We start from the raw sequence: 21,785 nt of genomic DNA, 5'->3' as shown, positions 1-21,785 counted from the left end.
TCATACAATATTTAGAATCAGACCACAGCAGCGATTTCAACCATCAATGGCATTTTATTTTGGGAGTGTCCATGTATTACATAGGTATTAACTTCCTTCCTCTCCTACTCCTCCCCACAAAATCCAGAAAGTTATTTTTATACATAAAAAACTGAACATATAAAAATGTTGGACTTAATGTCACTAAAGTCTTAGGTTAAAAGAACTTGAGTGGCCCTTCTCCTTTCTGAGATGACTACTTCTTAAGGAAGATTCATAGTCTGTCCTTGTGCTCACCACAGATTTCTCCTCTTCTCTGAGAAAAAGATGGTCAATGCTTCTGCTTCCTTTTAATAAATTAATGTCTTGATTATTACACATTATTATTCCCCGCTTGACACCTTCTTAGAAACTTGATTGTTGGAAGCGTTTTTCATTTGGCAAAAATTCAATGTGGCTTTGCGTGGGATGTCTAAGTATCAGAAACAGCAGTGTTGATGCTCTTGTTTTGAGGGAAAATATATATAGAGACGCATACATTCCCTAGAAGAACAAATGTAAGAGGCTGAAATAGGGTGTGCACAGAGTTAAGAGGGCTAATCGACACTACTTGGTTTGGAATTCTATGGCTGTCAGCCATCAAGGACTGCAGTGTAGGCCAGAATATAAATCTCCTTAGGAAAAAGTTTGGTTAGGCAAAACCACTGAGAAATGACAGTGTCTGCTACATTTTGTTTGAAGTGTATCAGAGCAGACATGCACAAGATGAGGCATTATGGGTCATCTGAAGTAAGTAGTAACCTATCGATACACAGGGGCATTTGTGCAAATGCTCTGTCAACCTAGGCACTGGGGGAAGAGAAAAGAAGCATCCTATTAAAATGTACTTCCATCTCTAACTCACCCAAGACCCCAGGCTTCCTGAGCTTCATGATTTGCAAAGCCGAAATGAAATTTCGCATTACATGTCATTCTATGTCATCAGGAAGCTTGTCCACTGGGGCCATCTCAGAAGATCTGCTCAAGAGGGTAACAGGGCTACCCAGAAGGGTATGCCTTAATGATCTTCACGTCGTCCACAGGGCGGTCCTGGGAGTTTGTTTCTACCATTCCCACGCGATTCACCATTCCTATGCCCTGGCACACTCGGCCAAAAATGGTGTGTTTGCCGTCGAGCCACTGGGTGGGGGCGAGGGTCACAAAGAACTGGCTGCCATTGGTGTCTGGCCCTGCATTGGCCATTGCGAGAATTCCAGCCCCTGGTGGGAAAAAGGAAGAAATGTAAGAGTATGAATAACCCTACAGGTCCGGTGTAGAGCTGCTGCCCTATTCTAGGGATGAAAAAGCAGGCAGGACTTTGTTCTGGCCTCTGTCCAGACCCAGACAACCCCTTAGGGCAGGCTTTCTGCCCGATACAATGGCCATCGCTGCACTATTATGACAACTTCATCTTCCTTGTCCTCACCTATCCCCAGCCTTGAACCCTGATGTTCCTCGCTAACTGTGGACCATGTTCCTGACTGCCCTCAAAAACCTACCAAGGTTTCCTGTTTCTTTGAGGATACTTTTGATATCCTATGATGTTTAACAAGTAGTTACAGTCTAGAACACCCCGACCAGCACTCAGAATTGCTCAGAACTTTGTGAGAGGTGCCACTTTCTCTAATCCACCAGGGTACTTTGTGGCGCCACGGCTGAGCAGCTTCCTGGCACTATGCCACGGTGTCAGGCATTCACCTTGAATCATGGCCAAAAGAGTGAGCACTGAGCTTTTAAAATCCCCCTTCCTACCCAGTCCTGCCAAATTATACACTTACCCGTGAATTTCAAGTCTGGATGAAGTTCGTCTTCAAACTGTTTGCCATAGATAGATGCACCACCTCGACCTGCCCGATTAGAAGATGATAAATGAATCAGCCAGCCGCACATTCTGTCTCACAGCAAGAATGATGGCCCAGGGTCAGAGGAGTTCTCAGAGTAGAGGAAAGGAAAAGGCAGTGAAACCACCCTGCTGCTAGGTACACTGCAACTACAGAAGCTAGCACTAATATCATATTCAAATCACTGGTTTCACTCCGATAGCACTTTCCTTTTCAAAAGGATGCTGAGTATTTTTTCCTACACATTAAAATAATCCATGTTCACTATCAAAAAGGTAGAAAACATAGAACATTATCAAAAGAACATTAAAATCTCTTGTAACCTAACCATCTAGAGATAACCACCATTCATAATCTGATGTGTTAAGAGGTTTCTTGATTTTTAACATTTTTATGAGTATTTTTGAGTGCCCTAAGCCCTAACCCTGTGCCCATCACAGACATTGCTAATCAATCAGTATTCTTCCCTGCTGAGCCAGATTTGCCTCTGAATGTTACCAACCCAGAACTCAGGCAGCCATTATTAATTAATCGGAAATAGCCCAAGAGTTGAAACCTATCGGCCACCCTTAACCTAGATGATGGAAAATAAAATTCATTTATGTCAAAGCTATCCAGCTGAAGGAGAAATAAGGACAGTGGTACGTGGCAATGCCGAAGAAAGGGACATTACAGTAGGCAGAGTTGAGAGGTGAGGCAGTACATCATAAAGAGAAAACAGGGCCAGGTGTGGTGGCTCTTATGTAAAATCTCAGCACTTTGGGAGGCTAAGGTGGGAGGCCTGCTTGAGGCCAGGAGTTCGAGCTGGGCAACAGAGCAAGACTCTGACTCCACAAAAATTTTCTTTTTTTTTTTGAGACAAGGTCTTGCTCTGTCACCCAGGCTACAGTGCAGTGGCACAATAATTGCACACTAGAGCCTCAACCTCCTGGGCTCTAGCAATCTTCCCACCTCAGCCTCCTGAGTAGCTGGGACCATAGACATGTATCACTATGCCTGTTTCTTTGTTTTTTGTTTCTGTAAAGATGGGGTCTCACTATGTTGCCCAGTCTGATCTCAAACTCCTAGCAGCAAGCAGTCCTCCTGCCTTGACCTCCCAAGTGCTGGGATTATAGGTGTGAACCACTGCACCTGGCTCACAAAAAATTTTAAAATTCAGCCAGGTTTGGCGGCACATGCCTGTAGTCCCAGGTCCTCGGGAGGCTGGGGCAGGAGGATTGCTTGAGCCCAGGAGTTTGAGGCTACAGTGAGCTATGATCACATCACTGCACTCCAGCCTGGGCAACAAGACCTTGAGCAAAACTTTGACTCTAAATAAATAAATAAATACAGAGAAAATTAAGAAACATAGGATTGAGAATTATTTGCTAGCAGCATCACCACCAAATGTTATTTATATTATGTCTACAAGAGCATGGTGCTGTGCTGAATACCCTAAGCTCAGGCAGGTTTTGCTCTAACAGCAAAAGGATATAAGTTAGGCCAGGTGTGGTGGCATATTCCAGCACTGTGGGAGGCCAAGGCAGGTGGATCACGAGGTCAGGAGTTCAAGACCAGCCTTGGCCAGCATGGTGAAACGCCATCTCTACTAAAAATTAAAAAAAAAAAAAAAAAAAAAAATAGCCAGGCATGGTGGTGTGCGCCTGTAGTCCCAGCTACTTGGGAGTCAGAGGCAGAATTGCTTGAACATATAGCAGGCAGAGGTTACAGTGAGCCATGATCGCGCCATTGCACTCCAGCCTAGGCAACAGAGCAAGACTCCGTCTCAAAAAAACAGAAAAAAAATATGTAAGTTAAACATGGTTTTCTCACACGAAAATATGTCCTAACAGGAGGCAACTTTCCTAACCAATTCTAATCAATTATGTAGTCAATCATATGCCTTACTGAACTACATTGGTTTCTCCAAGTTGATCAGTCATGACAAAGCAGCCTAGAACAAAGTAAACACTGGATTCATCAATGGGTACTTTGCGTGCCCCGCAGCCCAGTGCAGGGAGCTCACTTCCTTCTACCACCTGCTATAAAAGTAGCATGGTAAAGCACCAAGTCCACCCCCAGGGCCCCTGGGCATGGCTAAGGTGTTTCCATGGTAAAAATCCTTTGCTTTACCTTTTAGTCGGCTTCACCACAGGGAGCCTGTCACAGCCTCCGTTTTCCTTTTCGGAAGAAAACACTGTTCTCATGCAAAGAGGAATGGGGGTGAATCCTAACAGACTAGGGGAACCTCCCACTTGGCCCAGGCTACCTATGCTTCTGGAAAAATACTGAGCCATACCAAACTGTGTAAAACTCATTCCAAAAATTCCAACCTGTCAGGATACTTCCAAACAGCAATTATGTAACTAATACGTTCCCTCTGACTTGATCCTCCCTTTGCCTGGTCCTTTGGCAACCAATAGTCAAGGTTCCTGCCTGGGGTTACCAGAGACTAGAGAGAGGGAGAGGGCTGTGGGGCCAAACAGATGCCACACTGAAGCCAGGCCCTGCGTGCAGGACTTCAGTGAGCAAGCTAAAGGTTCAGTTCAGCAGTGCACTGTCCGTCTGTGGCCTGAGCTTTCAAAGTGTGATCCCTGCCACCTGAAGGCTGCCAGAACAAAACCCTCAGGGCTCTGCCCTCTAGGAATGGAAAACCATCACATAAACATCATCACAAACAAGAAGTGCATTAAAGAATAGGTGAGTCAAGAGTCACAGATGAAGTGGGGATTTTAAACAATCAGAGAAGACAAGAGGCAAGAGCATGGAGACCTCCTTTACTTAATAGGCATAGTTTTCATAATATCTTACTCATAATATGTTATCTTTTCATAACCCAATTCAACTCAGTAGGGTTTGCAGCAAAATGTCAGAAAGACAAATAATTCCAATTCAAACATTCCTCTAGGCATGTGGAATAGGTGAGAGGTGGCAGAGGGACAGAGAATGATTAAAGAGTTCTCCAGTGCAGAGCATGCTACACAGATGTCAATTATCAGTTAGAAAGCCAACGATTTAGAAGCTTTGCAGGTTCTGTGCCTGGTCTAGTAAAGACACATCGAAGATAGGCAAAGACCTGTTTTCTAACCTCTGGTTAGAGGTTAGAAAAGAACCTTCAAGATTCTTTTCTGGCCAGGTACAAGTGGCTCACACCTATAATCCCAACGCTTTGGGAGGCTGAGACGGATGGATTGCTTGAGCCCAGGAGTTGAGACCTGCCTGGACAACATGGTGAAACCCATCTGTACAAAAATTAGGTGCATGCCTGTAGTCCCAGCTACTCAGAAGGCCAGAAGGCTAAGGTGGAAGGATCGCCCAAGCCTAGGAGGTCGAAGCTACAGTGAGCTATGATTGTGCCATTGCGCTCCCGTCTGTCTCCAAAAACAACAACGAAGAGAGTCTTTTCCTCTTCTGTCCTCTTTTTGGATCATTTATTCAATGTATTTATTTCAGACATGCAAATATACAAAGAATAATATGACCAATGTCTAGGACCACCCCTGCCCCCAAGAAATAAAGTATTGGAAGTCCAGCTAAGACCCCACCACACACTCCACTGCATCTCTCCCCACCACTCATCTCCTAGGAGCTAACCACTGATTCAAAGAATCACATTTTCCTCTCAGGTAACCACTATTCTAACAAGAATTTGGCATTTCCATGCATTTTCTTTTTTATTACACATATAAGTATCCCTATAAAAAAAGTATTGCTGTTCTGAATGTTTTTAAGCTTACATAAGCAATATTATACTTCATGCATTCTTCTGCAATTAGCTTTTTGCTCACCATTGTTTGAGAGACTCATCCACTTTGTTCCAGGCAGTTCTCTGCAGTGTTCGCCTCACTGGATGACCATAATGCTCTGTCTTATCTTTTCTGGTGTTGATATTAAGGATCTTTCCAATGTTTTGACTAATCAACCATGTTGTAAAAACTCTTTTTATACTGTCTCCAAAAACCAAGTGCAAGAGCTCTCAGGGGGCCAATACCTCACAGGGGATACGTAGAGTCACAGTTTGAGTATTTCATCATTGCTAGATTTTTCTAAATGGATGAACCAGCATGCACCCCTCCCCACAGCACTCTCTCTCTTACTGCTCTGGGTCCTTTTATCAGTCTGAGACATGTGAGACCCCTTGTGGTGTTTTAAACTGCATTTCTCTGAAGTTTGGCATAATTTCGTGTTTACTGGCTTATTTAGCTTGTAACGGCCCTCTGTGAACAGCCACACTTCTACTCAGTGGTATGACATTTTGGAATTGATACAGTTGTCCCTTGACACAGGATCCCTGTGACACCAAAATCCCTGCACACTCAAGTCCAGCTGTGGGCCCTGCAAAACCTGTATGACCCTCATGGTTCAAATCCATGTTGGCCAAGGTTCAACTGTACATTATAGATACTAATCCTTTGTTAGTGAGTGCTTTGCAAATAACTTCTCCCATTTAACTTTTTTCACTCTTTTAATGGGATCTTCCAATGCACAGAACCTTTGTAGTTAAAATTTTTTAACTTTCTTCTTTATGATCTGTGTTGTTTCTTTTTACTTTTTTTTTTATAGACAGAGTTTCACTCTTGCTGCCCAGGCTGGAATGCAATGGCGTGATCTTGGCTCACCGTGACATCCACTTCCCCGGTCCAAGCGATTCTCCTGCCTCAGCCTCCCAAGTAGCTAGGATTACAGGCATACACCACTATGCCCGGCTAATTTTGTATTTTTAGTAGTGACAGGGTTTCTCCATGTTGGCCAGGCTGGTCTCGAACTCCCTACCTCAGGTGATCCGCCTGCCTTGGCCTCCCAAAGTGCTGGGATTATAGGTGTGAACCCCACGCCTGGCCTGTGTGTGTGTTTGTTGTTGCTGTTGTTGTTGTTTTTTGAGATGGAGTCTTGCTCTGCCGCCAAGCTGGGTGCAAGTGGCACAATCTCAGCTCACTTCAACCTCCACCACCCAGGTTCAAGCGATTCCCCTGCCTCAGCCTCCCGAGTAGCTGGGACTACAGGCACGTGCCATCAACGCCTGGCTAATTTTTTTGTATTTTAATAGAGACAGGGTTTCACCATTTTGTCCAGGATGGTCTTGAACTCCTGACCTCATGATCCGCCCGCCTCAGCCTCCCAAAGTGCTAGGATTACAGGTGTGAGCCACCGTGCCCAGCCCGTGTTGTTTCTTAAAAACAAAACACAAAAAACCCTTTTCTCATCCCTGTGATGTCCCTTTTTCCTCCTCCTTAGTCACTGTGGAAACCTGTCAAGATGATGTTCAAGGCATGGGACATGCAGTGTTTTACATGAAGATGACCACACTTGGTGCTACTTGTCCCCGCCCCTCTGATGTCACAGTTGATGGGGATAATGGATTAATATCCAGCCCCACAGATGTGCAGTGGCCTAAAAGGAGATCCAGCGGGGCACTCAACACCAGAGGGCAACTGACCAATCAAAGTCTCTCTTCTGGCAAGACAGCCTCTAACAGACACTGTCCATCAGTAGTCTCCTGAGCATCCCCAACCTCCTCCTCCACAGCCTGCCTCAACCTCGGAGACAAAAAAAGGCAGGTGTTGACAAATCCGTTTTGCAGACAAGCATGGCCGGATGACCCAGTTCTGACTTACAGATATAAACAGAAGTCGTTGAGTCAAACTTCTGAGAAAGCTACAGCTTTCTTGATAAAAAAGGACAAACACACTCTTTTGTCTTTCGTCTACAGCTCTTTCCTTATCTTCCTTCTTTGAAAGTAGGGTGATGCCAGAGCAGCAGCCATCTTGCAACCATAAGACTAACAAGTTCAAGACCAAAGGTGACACATGACAAATGGTGAAGTGGAAAGATACAGCAAGCCTGGATCACTGACAACTCTCCAGGGCAGGTGAAGAGATGGCAATAATTGCTCACTTCCAGATGTCCTACTGTGTAAGAAAAAACAGCACCTGGAATTAGGTTTTCTGTTACTTACAGCCAAAAGCACTGCTACCTGACACAATCACTGTTAATATGCCAGATGGGAACAACGCCACAGTTCTCTAAGGGGCTTTGTGGTTCTAAAGACACAGTCTTCTCTTTCTCACTTGCCTTTGGAGTCAGAAAGATCTGGATTCTAGTTCTGACTCTACCACTTACTGTTCAACCTTAACTGAGACACTTTCTCTCCAAGCCTCAGTTCCCCTGTCTGCAAAATGGGAGTAGCAGTAATACGTGTGTCTTACAGGCTTGTTCTAAGAATTAAATGAGACAGCATATGGAAGCCATCTAATGTATAACACGACTATCCTGCCACCACATACCCAATCCTGTTCACTTTTAAAGAACTGAGCAACTATAACCTCCCACTCTAATGGATCAATTTTTCTCTTTGTAATGGATTATTCCTATAGGCATTTAAACATGTTATTGATATTTCCTATTTTAAAAAACAAAATTCTATTTCCAAGTATCCTGTTTCTCTACATCCCTTCACAGAAAAACTCCTGGAAAAAGCTGTCAACACTCAGTGTCTCCGCTTCTCCCCATTCCCGCTTGAACATGCTCCGTTCAGACTTTTGCAGCGCACTGCTCCGCTGAAACCGCTCTTGTCAAGGTTGTCAGTGACCTCCATGTGGCTACACCTAGTGGTCAATCCTCAGCACTCACTTTACTCAATCCACACTCGATGTCACTCTTCTGCTTGAGCTAGTGGCTTCCTTTGGTTTCCACGACTCCAGTCTCCAGGTGTTCCTCACTGCTCACTGGCAGCTGCTCCTCCTCCATCCCTCTGCTTTCACAGGTGTCACTCAGGCCTGCACTGCTGTGTGAAGACCTTCCCTTCCAACCCTGGCTCCCTGCCCGTTTATCGTTCACAGGTATTAGCCCGATAAATCTCTGTCTTGGTGTCTGCTTCCCAGAGGACCAGAACTAACACGGCTGCTATCACCCTAGTTCAAACGACAACCATCTCCAGCTTGAATAGGAATAAAAGTTTCCCACTGGTCTCCTTGCTTCCAGCCTTGCCTCCCTCTTTCCCCACCCTCCATTCTTCTCATGGTGGCCAGAGGGATCCTTTTCAAACAAGCCTGATCACAGCACTCCCCTGCTTGAAACCCATTATCAACACTGCGTCACTCTTAGAATAAAATCCGCAATCCTCAACAGGGCTTACAAGACTCCACGATCAGGTGCTGTTACTCTCAGGGCCATCTCCTGCCACTCTCTCAGGTGTTCCAGCTACACGGCCCCTGTGCCGTTTCCTGCCAGGCACACTCCGGTCTAAGGCCTCGGACTGCTGTTCTCTTTGGCGTGCCCTTGCTCCCAACAGTCTCATGGCTCACTACTTCATTTTATTCAGAGCTCTGTGCAAATGCCACCTTGTCAGAGAGGTTTCCCTAATCATACTCTCCAAACCAGCACCTCCCTCCCTTCTAGCCTAGTCGTTCTCCATGGGAAGTGATTTTGACCCCTGGCGACAGTGGGCAATGTCTGGAAACAATTTTGGTTGTCACACTGAGTGGTTCTATCAGTACTAAGTAGGTAGAAGCCAGCATGCAGCTAACCAACCTTCAATGCACAGGATAGCCCCCACAACAAAGAATCATCCAGCCCTAAATGTCACCAGTGCCTGGGTTGAGAAACCCTGCTCCATCCCAGCAGTACATTCCTTTTCCCATATCATCTGCCATCCCTGATAGCATATTATGTACTTTTTCATTCTCCATCTCTCACCAGACCGAGAGGGCCACAAGGACTTTCTTATTTACTCTTGTATCCCCAGCTTTTAGAACAGTGCCTGGTCTACAGAAGGAGTCTAATAGATATTTGTTAAATGAATTAACAATCAAAATAAATAACAGTCACATTCGTTTGTGCTCCCACTTTGTGTCAAACCCATGCCAACCATTTTACCAACATCAGCTCATGTACTACCCACTACCAGCCTAGGAGGTGCATGTAACCACACTCCTGACAGGTGAGCCGGCTCAGCAAGGTACTGCAACTTACTTTAGTAAGTGTTCATGGGAAGCACGAGGCAAGCCCAAGCTCAGCCCTGCACCACACTGTCTTGCCACAGTCCACAGCTGCACGAAATCTCCTCAGATCTGTGAACTCCTCTGTCTAGGAGTCTCCATTAACTTGCCCCAAACTGCTCCTTACTGTTCCCTAAACACGCAGTTCAGAGATCTGTAAATTTTATAGGGGCCAAAGAGTCACATTTGATGCATTTGTTCTGGGCATAGAGAGGTGGCTGGGTGATGTCACAAGAGCCAGTCCAGTGTGGAAAATGTGACACCTGGGGTGGTGGGGTCCCTCCATGCCTCGGTCACTCCTGCCCTGTACTCACTCTTCTTCCTAAATCCAAAATGCCCTTCCCTCTACTTCCCAAGGGTTAACCGTCTACATTTCTCTCAAGGCCCACCTCACATATTCCTCCTTCCCACCCTAATCTCATTCCATTGTTCTTTTTCCCTTATTATGAATTACTCCAACCTATATTATATAATCCACACCATACTAACATGCATTTGCATATTTATATTATACTGTTCTAATTGTTTCTTACAATGAATAGTTTCTTTCCTGGCAGGGCAGGGAACTGCAAGGAAAAAGAAAATGCCTTGGTTTTTAATGCGTAAGTGCTTCTCACAGGCCTCAGAATAGCACAGGATACCCAGCAGACTCTTGGCAAATACTCATCAAATGAATAAAATTAACAGAGCTTGCTGTTCAACACGTTAAATTTCAGGTGTTCCTGGGGCTACCAGGAGGAAAGATGAAAGCAAAGTGAGAGTGACGCACAGGATAATCAGCATATAATTAATCACAGCAATCACAGCAGCTGGTGAGCACTGTGAGGCCGAGTGAGAGCAAGAAGAGCTAAACGAAGAACTTGACAGGATGTTATGTCTTACAGAGAGGAGAGAAAGAGATTAGTAGAAACAGATAAAAGACACTCAGAGGGCGAAGGAAAGAGCCTCTATAGTTATTATAACATGGGAAAGCTGAAGGTAGGAAAATGGTTTAAAATGAAATGAAGCAGGAAGTCAAAGGGTATCTGAACTGAAAAATCATCTGGCAAATATGTATTATGAGAAAGCATGTGGAAAGAATGGTTCCACAGTGGTCAGACTGAGGCACAGCTGTGAACGGAAGTGGTACATCATCTTGCTGAAGAGCCCAGGATGTCACTTGCTGCCCAACTGAGATGTTAGCAAAAAATATGTCACCTAATCAGCTAGAAAATATGAACTAGTGACCCAGGAGGGCCTAACTCCTGTTTGCCTTCCACCACAGACCTACCAGCGGGCTGATCAATCATTCATTATACTTGAGGCTGGATGCAGTTATTTGAAAATCTTTTGAGTGATTCAATTTCATTAACATTACACCATGGAAATGTGACATTATGAAGGATCGTGAACCAACTACAGAAATATAGAAAAGCTCCGGCATGAGCAACTCACACCTGAGTCACTTCCAATTCTTGTACCCTAATCATGGACTCTCAGTTCACTGGTATTAAGAATTAAAATTTCATAACAACATGAGGGGGAGAGAGGAACAAAACAGGAAAGAGGTACATCGAAGTATCGACGGAACCCTTTCAGACAAAGTAGAATGAAGCAGGACTAGACGCTGCCTCCCTGTTGTGCCGAACCCCTATTGACCCCAATGGGGATGGCGCTAGATTCGAGAGGCCGAAGAGATCTAGAGCCAGCAGATGAGACATGGGATTTTATTGGGGACTTACATACAGGGAAGAGATTCCAGTGATGGTGTGCTGGACAGGAGAACCACCATCACTTGCAAAAACATGCTGTTTATACAGCATTTCCACTTAGCACCTTGTCCCTAACAATCTTCACCTGGTGATCTTCATTCAACCCAAAACTCAGGACCTTAACCTGTGTGCAGCCCATGTGTCACAGGATGAGCCAGGGACTCAGATCTCCCTTTACAGACAAGGAAGGAACCTCCTGGTTGGGTACTTCTGGGTTCCCTAGCTTAGAACACACATTCAGATGCATCTGCCCCACAGTGTCATTCTAAGGGTATGCTTTAGTTACTGCTCCCAGGTGCATTTACCACATGCTCCCAACACCCAATAAAGTGAACACACAAAAATTAAAAAGCCAAAAGTTCACCAGCATCAACCAAAAAGGAAAAGGGAAACAAACATGCTAAAGTTGTAAAAAGAGCCAAGAGGAAAAAATAGAAAATTCTTCTGCCTGTATTCCCTGAAAGTAGTAACCAGGAAAGACACGTCATACTGAGAATTTTCACAAATACCCTCCAATTCTGAGAAGCCAATAGGGGAGTGAGTGAGCAGCTCTGAAAAAGTCAGGGAAAGCCCTTGAGGGCAGAAGCCTATACATATCACAGGGGCTCGGGAATGGTAGGACAGGCAAGCAGGGCTGGCCACCTTCCAGGGTGCTGGGCCATAATTGGGCACTATCCAGAGCCTAGAGTGGTGACACACAGACACCAGTGGCTGGTGGAAGGGGCGCTGGGACAGGGCTTTAATGGAGTCTAGGAAGACAGAACAGAGGCTAGCCCTCCCACAGGTGGCTCCCTCAGCACAAGCTGAGACCCAGTTCTCTCCCACCCCTCTTCAGGCTAGAATAGAATAGAGACAAAGCAACCTAACATTTGAAATGGGAAAGACAACTAGTTCCACATAAATGGGGAGAATGACAAGGAGACTCTACTTACACCGTATCTGAGCAAGTAAAAGGTGGGGATAATGTAGGTGCTGACATCAAGCATGGATAAGATGAAAACAAATGGCATGGAAACTAGGCAAGCATACCATAACCAACAGAAGGACAGAATGAAGGAGGGGAGGAAGGAAAAGAAAACCCAGGAACTCAGCCTGGGAGAAAGTGGCTTCTCCATGGCTATTTCAAGCTATGATGATTCAAGAGGGGTAAGAATCTAATATAACAAAAGCTCAAAGACAAGATAATACATCATAAAATAAGATGAAAAGATTGCAGAGCTAAGGAAACAAATTTAGATTCAAACGGCAACAGTAATGAGCTAGTAAATAAACTAGAGCAGGAAAGAACAGAACAGACATGACTGAAAATTGAGTAAGGCATAGAGTATAGGTCTGAGATTATTTTAGTGAATGCAGGGAAAAAAGAAAAAAATACTATCACACAATCAAACGAAATGTTATAGATATGAAAGGCAAAGGTGACGAAACAAATAACTAATTTCCTGAAATAGAAAATCCAGTAAGTATAACAGAGATAAGATTCAGAAATAGAAATAAAATAATTATCCCTGAAATGAAGAAAGGAGTAAATTTGGCCTCAGTATTCTCCAAAAGCATATTCAAAAACAGAAGGCAGCCAGGCATGATGGCTCATGCCTGTAATCCCAACACTTTGGGAGGCCGAGGCAGGAGGATCGCTTGAGCCCAGCCTCAGCAACATAGTGAGACCTCAACTCTACGAAAAATTTAAAAACTAGCCAGGCATGGCGGTGAATGCCTGTAGTCCTAGCCACTCAGGAGGCTGAGGTGGGAGAAGTGCTTGAGCCCAGGGAGTTCTGGATTGCAGTGAGCCATGATCGTACCACTGTGCTCGAGCCCGGGCCTGGGTGGCAGAGCAAGACTCTGTCTCCAAAAAAATAAACAACAACAACAAACAACAACAAAAAACCAAACCAGAAGGCAATGGATCCAAATCATCTAAAAAGATCTCAGAACACTATAACCAGTTATGGTCTCTTTTTTCTTCCTTCTAAAAATTTTTATTTTATTTTAATTAATTTATTTATTTAGAGATAGGGTCTCACGTTGTTGCTCAGGCTGGAGTACAGTGGGCATAATCATGGCTCACTGCAGTCTCAACCTCCCAGGTTCAAGGGGTCTTCCCACCTCAGACTCCCAAGTAGCTGGAACTATAGACATATGCCACCGTGTCCAGGTAATTTATTATTTTTTTGTAGAAATGGGGTCTCACTATGTTGCCCAGGCTGGTCTTGAACTCCTGAACTCAAGTGACTCTCCTGCCTCAGCCTCCAAAGTGCTAGGATTACAGGTATGAGCCACTACGCCTGGCCTAAAAAAATTATTTTAAAAAAAGAATTTATCTCCTACAGTTGTGGAGGCAGAGAAGTCCAAGTCAAGGGACCACATCTGTTGAGAGCCTTTTTGCTCGTGGGGACTCTGTGAAGTCCCAAGGTGGCACAGTGCATCACAGAGTGAGGGGGCTGAGCATGACAACATGCTATCTCTTTTCAAGTATAAAGGTAACAGGCAGAAATTCTCAAATATGAATGAGTTTAAAAATATAACAAAGTTCTAGTTCTTGTAGTAAAAAAACCACTGGACAATTGTGACCTTAAGCATTCTGGGAAAAAAAACCCAAAAACCCACTAGACAAGAAACCCTGCCCTCTAGCACTTGTGAGGGTAAGAGCCAAGCAAGCTGTAAGCACTAATCCACCAAAACGTAGGACCCACACTGCAGCTGAACGATGAGCGCAGGACAGATAATAATAAAAATAGCAACAAAAATTAAGGTCAGGGAAAGATAAGAATAGGTAGAAATTTAAGTACTAACTGCCTCATCTTTCACTGCAGGAAGTCAAATATTCTGTTCTATATATATAAAATTAAATGTAATACTTTCTATTTTAAAAACAATAGCATACATAATATATCCTATTCTTTTGAAATTGTTTCCATTTATCTTGTTATCCTTTAAATCAGACATCTGAAAGACATCTAGAATGATGGGCACCAAAAGTTAACACTGTTCATTTCTGAAAGGTGGGATATTGAGGGATTGGTTAATGATAGTTAGATATCCTTAGGAGCTATGCTTATGAATGATTTTTCCACTTTTCTCTGCTTTCCCATATATTCTGTATTTTGAAATGCATCAAAAACCAAAAAACAAAACAAAACAAAAAACCTGAGTACTTCTGGCCATGGAGGATAAATCATGAGACAATTAACAATGACAAAAAGGCCAGACGTGGTAACTCACACCTGTAATCCCAGCACTTTGGGAGGCCAAGTCGGGAGGATTACCTGAGTTTGGGAGTTCAAGACCAGCCGGGCCAACATGGTGAAACTCCAACTCTACTAAAAATACAAAAACTAGCCGGGTGTGGTAGTGCCTGCCTGTAATCCCAGCTACTAGGGAGGCTGAGGCAGGAGAATTCCCTGAACCTGGGAGGTGGAGGTTGCAGTGAGCTGAGATCATACCACTGCACTCCAGCCTGGGCAACAGAGTGAGACTCCATCTTAAAAAAACAAACAAACAAAAATGACAAAAAAGAACAAGACTGAGACAAGACTCTGCCAGAGAGAACCAAACTTGTTTAATGGCAAACAAGCAGAGATTAGCAGAGAAAAAGCAGACTTGAGAAGCAAGGGTCCTTGAAAATGAGTAAATGTTCCACCAGTTCACTAATAAATCCCATCTAAATGCCAATAACTTCCAAATTAATAACTCCATACCAGGTCTTTCCCTGAACCCCATATTCCTATCCAGCTACTTACACATGAGCACAGTCGGCCCTCCCTACGTGTGGGTTCTAGATTCATGGATTCAGCTAACCGCAGTTGAAAATACCTGTGGAGAAAGCATCTGTACTGAATGTGTACAGAACTATTTTTCTTGTCATTACTCCCCAAACAATACGGTATAACAACTATTTACATAGTGTTTACATCTTGTCCCTCCATCTATTCTCTAAACAGCACTTAGAGTGATCCTTTTATTTATTTATTTATTTTAGAGAGAGTCTCGATCTGTTGCCTAGGCTGGAATGCAGTGGCACAATCTTGGCTCACTGCAACCTCCATCTCCTGGGTTCAAGCAATTCTCTTGCCTCAGTCTCTCAAGTACCTGAGATTACAGGTGCCAGCCACCACATCTGGCTAATTTTTGTATTTTAGTAGAGACAGTGTTTCACCATGTTGGTCAGGCTGGTCTTGAACTCCTGACCTCAAACGATCCGACTGCCTCAGCCTCCCAAAGTGCTGGGATTACAGGCATGAGCCACCAGGCCTGGCCGAAGAGTGATCCTTTTAAAGCATAGATCAGATCGCATCATTCCTTTGCTTGAAACTCTCCAACGGCTCACACCTTGCTCAGAATAAAACCCAGTCTCTACCTTGCCCTACAAGGTACCACGTACCTTATGATTTCCAGCACACGCTCCTGCCTCAGGGCCTCTGTGTTTGCTCTTCCCTCCATCCAGAACGTTCTTCCCCCGGTTACAAGGTTCACTTTCTTCCTTCATTCAGATATCTTCTCCAATAATGTGAGAGGAGTTCCCTGACTTTTCTACTAAAATTGCATCCCCACACCGCTTTTGCTGCTTTATTGAGAGGAAGAATTCTGTCTCTTTCTTTTAGGTATCTCCCCAGAGCTTAGAAAAGTATCTGACACAAAGCAGATACTCAATATTTGTTAAATGAACGAATCGATAAAAGATCCCAGGATTTTATTATTCTTAAGATATTATGAAGTTTTTCCTTCTTATTGATCGGACTACTTGCATCACTATAATTCAGACAAATATTATTTGTTTTTAGTGACCAATACATGCAGTTATGAAAAACTCTACCAAGCCTAGGAGTTAAGGTTGGTTTCTGGCCAATTTCACATATGTGTGTTTGATGGAGGCAGGAGTTGTCACCAGAATCAACCAACACAGTCCTTAGTAAGTGGAAAAGAGAGCTCTGGCTGCCTTATCACCTATTTATGACAGAGACTTCAGAAACTAATGTTGGCTTTAGAAAAAAAGACAAAAAGAAAAAAAAAGAAAAGAAAAAGAAAACATAAACTAATGTTGGCTTAACTGTACCTGTCCCTGTTGGGTCACCGCCTTGAATCATGAAGTCCTTGATAATTCTGTGGAATTTTGTGCCATTGTAGTAACCTCGGCGAGCCAACTCAGCAAAGTTCTTACAGGTCTTTGGAGCATGCTTCCAGTATAGCTCCAGCACAATAATTCCCATGCTGCAGAAAGAGAGGACAACACAGCTCCAGTAAGGAACAAGGTCAGGGCAGACAGGAATATTATGGGACTGCTCCACGACTCTTGATTTTCAAGCTTGTAAGTCATGAAATTGTGATAACCACTGGATTTCATGCTCAGCAAAGGAAAACACCACAATGCAAGTAACATAAACACTGATTATCTTTTTCGAGTAAAACATGCAGGTGTTCTGGGTACTTCTTTTCTGCAAAATAACAAGCATGGACAACTCAAAATTCTAATGCCACATACATATATATCGCTGATGATCTAAAACAAATATAACCAACCCCTAAACTAGGAAAAAAATTCTTATAATTTTTTTTTTTTTTTTAAAAAGGGACATTAAAACATAAGGAGTTCATAATTATTTAGAAGTTTCTGGATGGGAGTAGGGACTGGGTAGATGGGAAATAGAAGATGTTTAATAAATACCTTTTAAAAACTTTCGTATTTTTGATCCATGTAAATATATATATATATATTTAATTCAGTCTCCATAAAGACTGTCAAAAATTGCCAATGCTGACTATATTTCAAGTCGTCATGGCGGGGTATTGGGAAAAGTTTTTAATTAGCAATAATCGCGCCTTGGATAAACCTCATTGGCTACAATACTGCCACTGCACAAAGCTGATATATTATCTTTTCAAAAAATTTTAATAGAATAAAAGTTAGTTTATGTTTGTTTGGGAGGGAGTATAACAAACGCAAAACCTGATAACTTTGAATATTTGTACCTACCCAACAGGATGAGTGCTTTTTTCTCCCCAGTACCACTAAAGGATAAGGAAGAGGCAAGAGAAAGGGTAGGTACCTTCCCCTCTACTCCAGCACATGCCTAGACTTTAAGCTCCAAGTGTGTGACTTTTTTTTTTTTTTTTTTTGAGAAAGGGTCTCCTCCATCACCCAGGTTACAGTGCAGTAGCACAATCTCAGCTTATTGTTAACCTCCGCCTCCCAGGCTCAAGCCATCCTCTCATCTCAGTCTCCTGAGTAGCTGGGACTACAGGCACGCACCACCAAGCTCAGCTAATTTTTTGTAGACGTGGGGTTTCACCATGTTGCCCAGGCTTGTCTTGAACTCCTGGACTCAAGCAATCCACCTGCGTAGGCCTCCCAAAGTGCTGGATTACAGGTGTGAGCCACAGCACCTGGCCAGTGAGAACTGAGTCAGCTCTGTATAGTCTGGATATCCAGTGCCTTGCACAATGTAAATACTCTATAAGTATATGTGGAATGTGCTAGAAAATAGCTTTCTAACAGCCTTTCTGCCTGCAATTCATCTTTGCAATTCATCACTGCTTACATTCAACACAGATTAACAGTTACTCTGTGTATGCCACTATTTCAGGCACTGTTTCCCTCATGAAGCTTACGTTCTGGTGGGTATTTTTAAAATACTGGAAGTAGCCTTTTGGAAAGACAATCAGGAAATACATATACAATTCTGAAATGGGAATATCTCAGCAATTTCAACTTTCAAGTATCCTCTAGAAAAATTTGCAAAAGTGCCTAAGGATACAATATGTGCAAAGACGTTCATCCCAGTATTTGTCACTTAAATGTCCCTGAAATAGGAAATGCCTAAAATATCAACTATCCATACTAAGGGCAGCTATCTGAATTACTGAGTGAAAGAAAACCAAATTACAGAAAAAAACATACATAGAGTGTGATCATATGATCCCATTTTTTTGTTAAAAAATGAAAACATAAAAGAGAGGTTTATATGTACATAGAAGAAGCTCTGGACAATCATTCAACAAACTGTTGATAGTGTTTTCAGGGAGGAGGTGGCTTTCACTTCTTACTCTGTATGTCTACATTGCTTGAATTTAACTTGAAAAAATACCAACAGGGGACTACAGAAATTACAGGATGGAGCCTGAAGATGCAGAATTTTGCCATATAAGAAGGTGGGAAAGATGGCCAGAGAGCATGAACAGCATGAGCAAATATAGAGAGAATTGACAGAACTCTGCTTTGCTTGAAAGCAGCAATGGGCAAGAACAGAAACACAGTCCCAGAGACCTTGGCTGGTCTCTGGCTGTTGAGAGGGTAATGGCAGGTAGACAAGGGCCAGATGAAAAAAATCACCTTGAATGTCAGATTAATAAGTTTTTACTTTATACTGTTATAGAAGCAAGATGTTATTAAAGGTTTTGGGGCAGGATCCTTTCCTTGTCCTACTTTGTAAAGATCACTTTGAGCTTTTTCCAAAGAGGCAACAGAATGAATAGAGCTAAAGAACCTAGCAAAGTGAGACCGGCACACCAGGCACCAAGGGAGGTTCTTCCACTTACTAGCTATGTGGCTTTGGTCAAGGCTTTAATCTGTAAATTCTGGCGTTTCCTCCTGCTGATATTAAAAGGGAGAAAGTGAAATAATACCTTCATGATTTAAGTTGCTAGGATTAAACTAAACGAGATGACATACACCAGAGGCATGGCACTAGCAGGTTGGTTACCACATCACTCTTTGATAGTGGGAAAAATGTGCTTCTTCCTGTTTTTTCCTGTAATTTGTTTTTACAACTGTTCTACTTATCACGCAATGTTTACATATCTGTCTCTTTCATTATACCATAAGCTCCTAAAGGCAGGGCTGTGTGTGTTTTATCTACCTCTGTATCCTCGAACTCATATCTTACGTGCCTGGCTGTGGACCCATTACATGCTTGTTGAATGAATGAATGAATGAGCGGTCTGGAGGAAGGAGGACAATCGGGCAGCTGTCGCTGAGGCCTCAGCACGAGTCGGAGCAGAGCTTGGACGCGAGCGATGGCGGTCCCCTCTCAGTCCTCAGGGGGCCGCCTCGGCCGCTGCTCCACACCCCTTTCCACGTGGAGGCCGGCCACCCGGAGGAACGCACCAGGAACGGAGACCCACGGCGAAGCCCGGGCTCCGCGTCTCGTCTTCCAGCCCCAGAGGCCCGAACCCCCTCACCTGGTCTCCAAGTAAACGTTGGGTGGCTGCCAGGAGTCTGGGGGAATTGCCGCCATAGCGAAACCGGCGGAATGCTTCTCTAGCAATTGCTACTTCCGGCGTCGATTAGCGGGGGACCTGCCGCTGTTGCACACTTCCGGTCCCCGCCGTTCAACCCTTTCGATACCAGGATTTGGGTGGCCAGGACAAGGAAGAGGACGGTCCTGTCTTCAAATGCCGGGAAGCTGGGGTGCGAGACGTGAAGAAGCTGGACGCAAGAACACAGGAAAAATGCAAACTTCATTCGCGGTGGTCTCCAAGTGGCGATGCCGCGCCACTTCTGGGCGATATGATTGGTTCGTTTAGGCATGGAAGGCGGGAACAATCAGAAAAGCTGCACTCCGGTTGGAGTTCTGTCCTAACATTGAATTCGAAGAATTTCTTAGTCTCACAGTTGGGCGGGGACGGGGGACGGGAAGGGGAGGAAGAGAATGAAAGAGCATAGTTTAGAGATGCTAGTAAATAATTTTTGTAAGGCACTGTACTATGTACATAGTGCTTGCACTTTCTTATTTCCACAAAACGATTCTGTAAGTAGATAGTACTATTCCCGTTTTAAAGATATGAAAACTGAGACTCGGCAGTTAAATACTGGCTTTTCCATAGTCACAAAGCAAACCTGAACCTGCAGAATCCGAAGACAAGGAGTCTGAGGAGAAAAGAAAGGGAAGGGGCAGGAAGAAAATGGGAGATAAGGAAAAGGGGAGACAGGAGAAAGCAGGTCAAAGGGATGAGAGCAAGAACAGGGCTTAACATGATTGCCTGGGATAGATGGTACCTGAAAGTTGTTAAGAGGGTTTGTGCAGGGCCCAAGGAAGAGAAGCAAATTAGAGGAGCTATGAGGTTTGGAGGGAGGACGAGAATGAAATAGAGCAACCAAACTTATGCTGTAAATGCTTTGCACACCACTTAATGATGGTCGTTTACCATGTGCCAGGCAGAAAACTAAGCACTTTATTGTGTATTTTCACGCTTAATCTTAAAAACAACAAGCTAGATATTACCATTCCCATTTTACTTTGTGGAAGCTGAGCCTTACAGATTAAGTGACTTGCTTAAAGTACCACAGCTGGTGAACTTGTGCTCTCAAGGACAGTTCAACTGTCCCTAATTGTCAACAAGGAATCATGATGTACGAGGTTGTAAAGATAAACTAGACAGCTCCTTGAGAGAGGATCTGGGCCTCCTTCGTCTTTGTGCTGAGCTAGTGCTCAGCTTTTGTTTCATGAATAATGAACGGAACACTACATTTTAAACTGACAACTGCTAACGTAAAGTATACTTTTTATACCTCCTGCAGTCTGAAGTTCATGTCCACCTTGTGGCCCTTGAGCTAGAAGGAAAAGTCTTAATCCTTGGTCTGTTTAGTCTTTTGTTATTTGAGTTGCCTTTCTCTGGACTTTGTGCAGTTCCTTACTGTATATCTTGGGAGGCATGTGCCACTCTCCAACTCCAATGTCTGAATATTGAAAAGCCACCGCCAAGGTCACTTTCTTTCTAAATCTTTTACCGCAGCTCCTATCAGTCGCTTGGCACTGAGGAGACAGAAATGAATCTCACACACACAGTGCCTGCCCTAAAGAAACTCACATTGTAGGACGGATGGACAGCTAAATACGTAGCTATAGGATCGTAGAATGAGGACTAATAAGAAGCACACAATAGGTTGGGCACAGTGGCTCATGCCTGTAATCCCAGCACTTTGGGAGGCTGAGGCGAGTGGATTACCTGAGGTCAGGAGTTCAACACCATCCTGACCAACATGGTGAAACCCCATCTCTATTAAAAATACAAAATTAGCTGGACATGGTGGTGCATGCCTGTCATCCCAGCGACTTGGGAGGTTGAGGCAGGAGAATTGCTTGAACCTGGGAGGCAGAGGTTGCAGTGAGCAGAGATCGCCATTGTGATCTCCACCCTGGACAAGAGCTAAACCCTGTCTCAAAAAAAAAAAAAACAAAACGAAACAGAAGGGAATCACCACA

The 21,785-nt window shown here is 43.8% G+C and overlaps 1 protein-coding gene and 1 non-coding gene across 2 annotated transcripts; both read right to left on the bottom strand.

The window, feature by feature from the left end:
* Nucleotides 1–30: 30 nt before the first annotated feature.
* PPIL1 (peptidylprolyl isomerase like 1) lies at nt 31–20,087 on the bottom strand. Its single transcript, XM_017522583.2, has 4 exons — nt 19,762–20,087; nt 16,640–16,794; nt 1,797–1,865; nt 31–1,238 (listed from the first exon to the last, which is right to left on the bottom strand). The coding sequence occupies exons 1-4, from the start codon at nt 19,815–19,817 to the stop codon at nt 1,018–1,020; spliced, it is 501 nt and encodes a 166-aa protein (XP_017378072.1). The 5' UTR covers nt 19,818–20,087; the 3' UTR covers nt 31–1,017.
* LOC119470198 lies at nt 17,308–17,448 on the bottom strand. The gene has a single exon (XR_005199089.1). It is a non-coding gene; the product is annotated as a U4 spliceosomal RNA (small nuclear RNA).
* Nucleotides 20,088–21,785: the final 1,698 nt, after the last annotated feature.

This window comes from Cebus imitator, unplaced genomic scaffold (genome assembly GCF_001604975.1).
Source record: "Cebus imitator isolate Cc_AM_T3 unplaced genomic scaffold, Cebus_imitator-1.0 Scaffold24, whole genome shotgun sequence".
Taxonomy (NCBI): domain Eukaryota; kingdom Metazoa; phylum Chordata; class Mammalia; order Primates; family Cebidae; genus Cebus; species Cebus imitator.
The sequence above is the reverse complement of the archived record's forward strand: the minus strand, read 5'-3'. Positions and strand labels throughout refer to the sequence as shown.

Coding starts and splice junctions, on each gene's coding strand:
- PPIL1 (XM_017522583.2), bottom strand. CDS start 19,817: ATGGCGGCAATTCCCCCAGACTCCTGGCAGCCACCCAACGTTTACTTG. Junction 16,795..19,761: donor AACGTTTACTTGGAGACCAG/GTGAGGGGGTTC, acceptor CTCTTTCTGCAG/CATGGGAATTATTGTGCTGG. Junction 1,866..16,639: donor CGGTGACCCAACAGGGACAG/GTACAGTTAAGC, acceptor CTAATCGGGCAG/GTCGAGGTGGTGCATCTATC.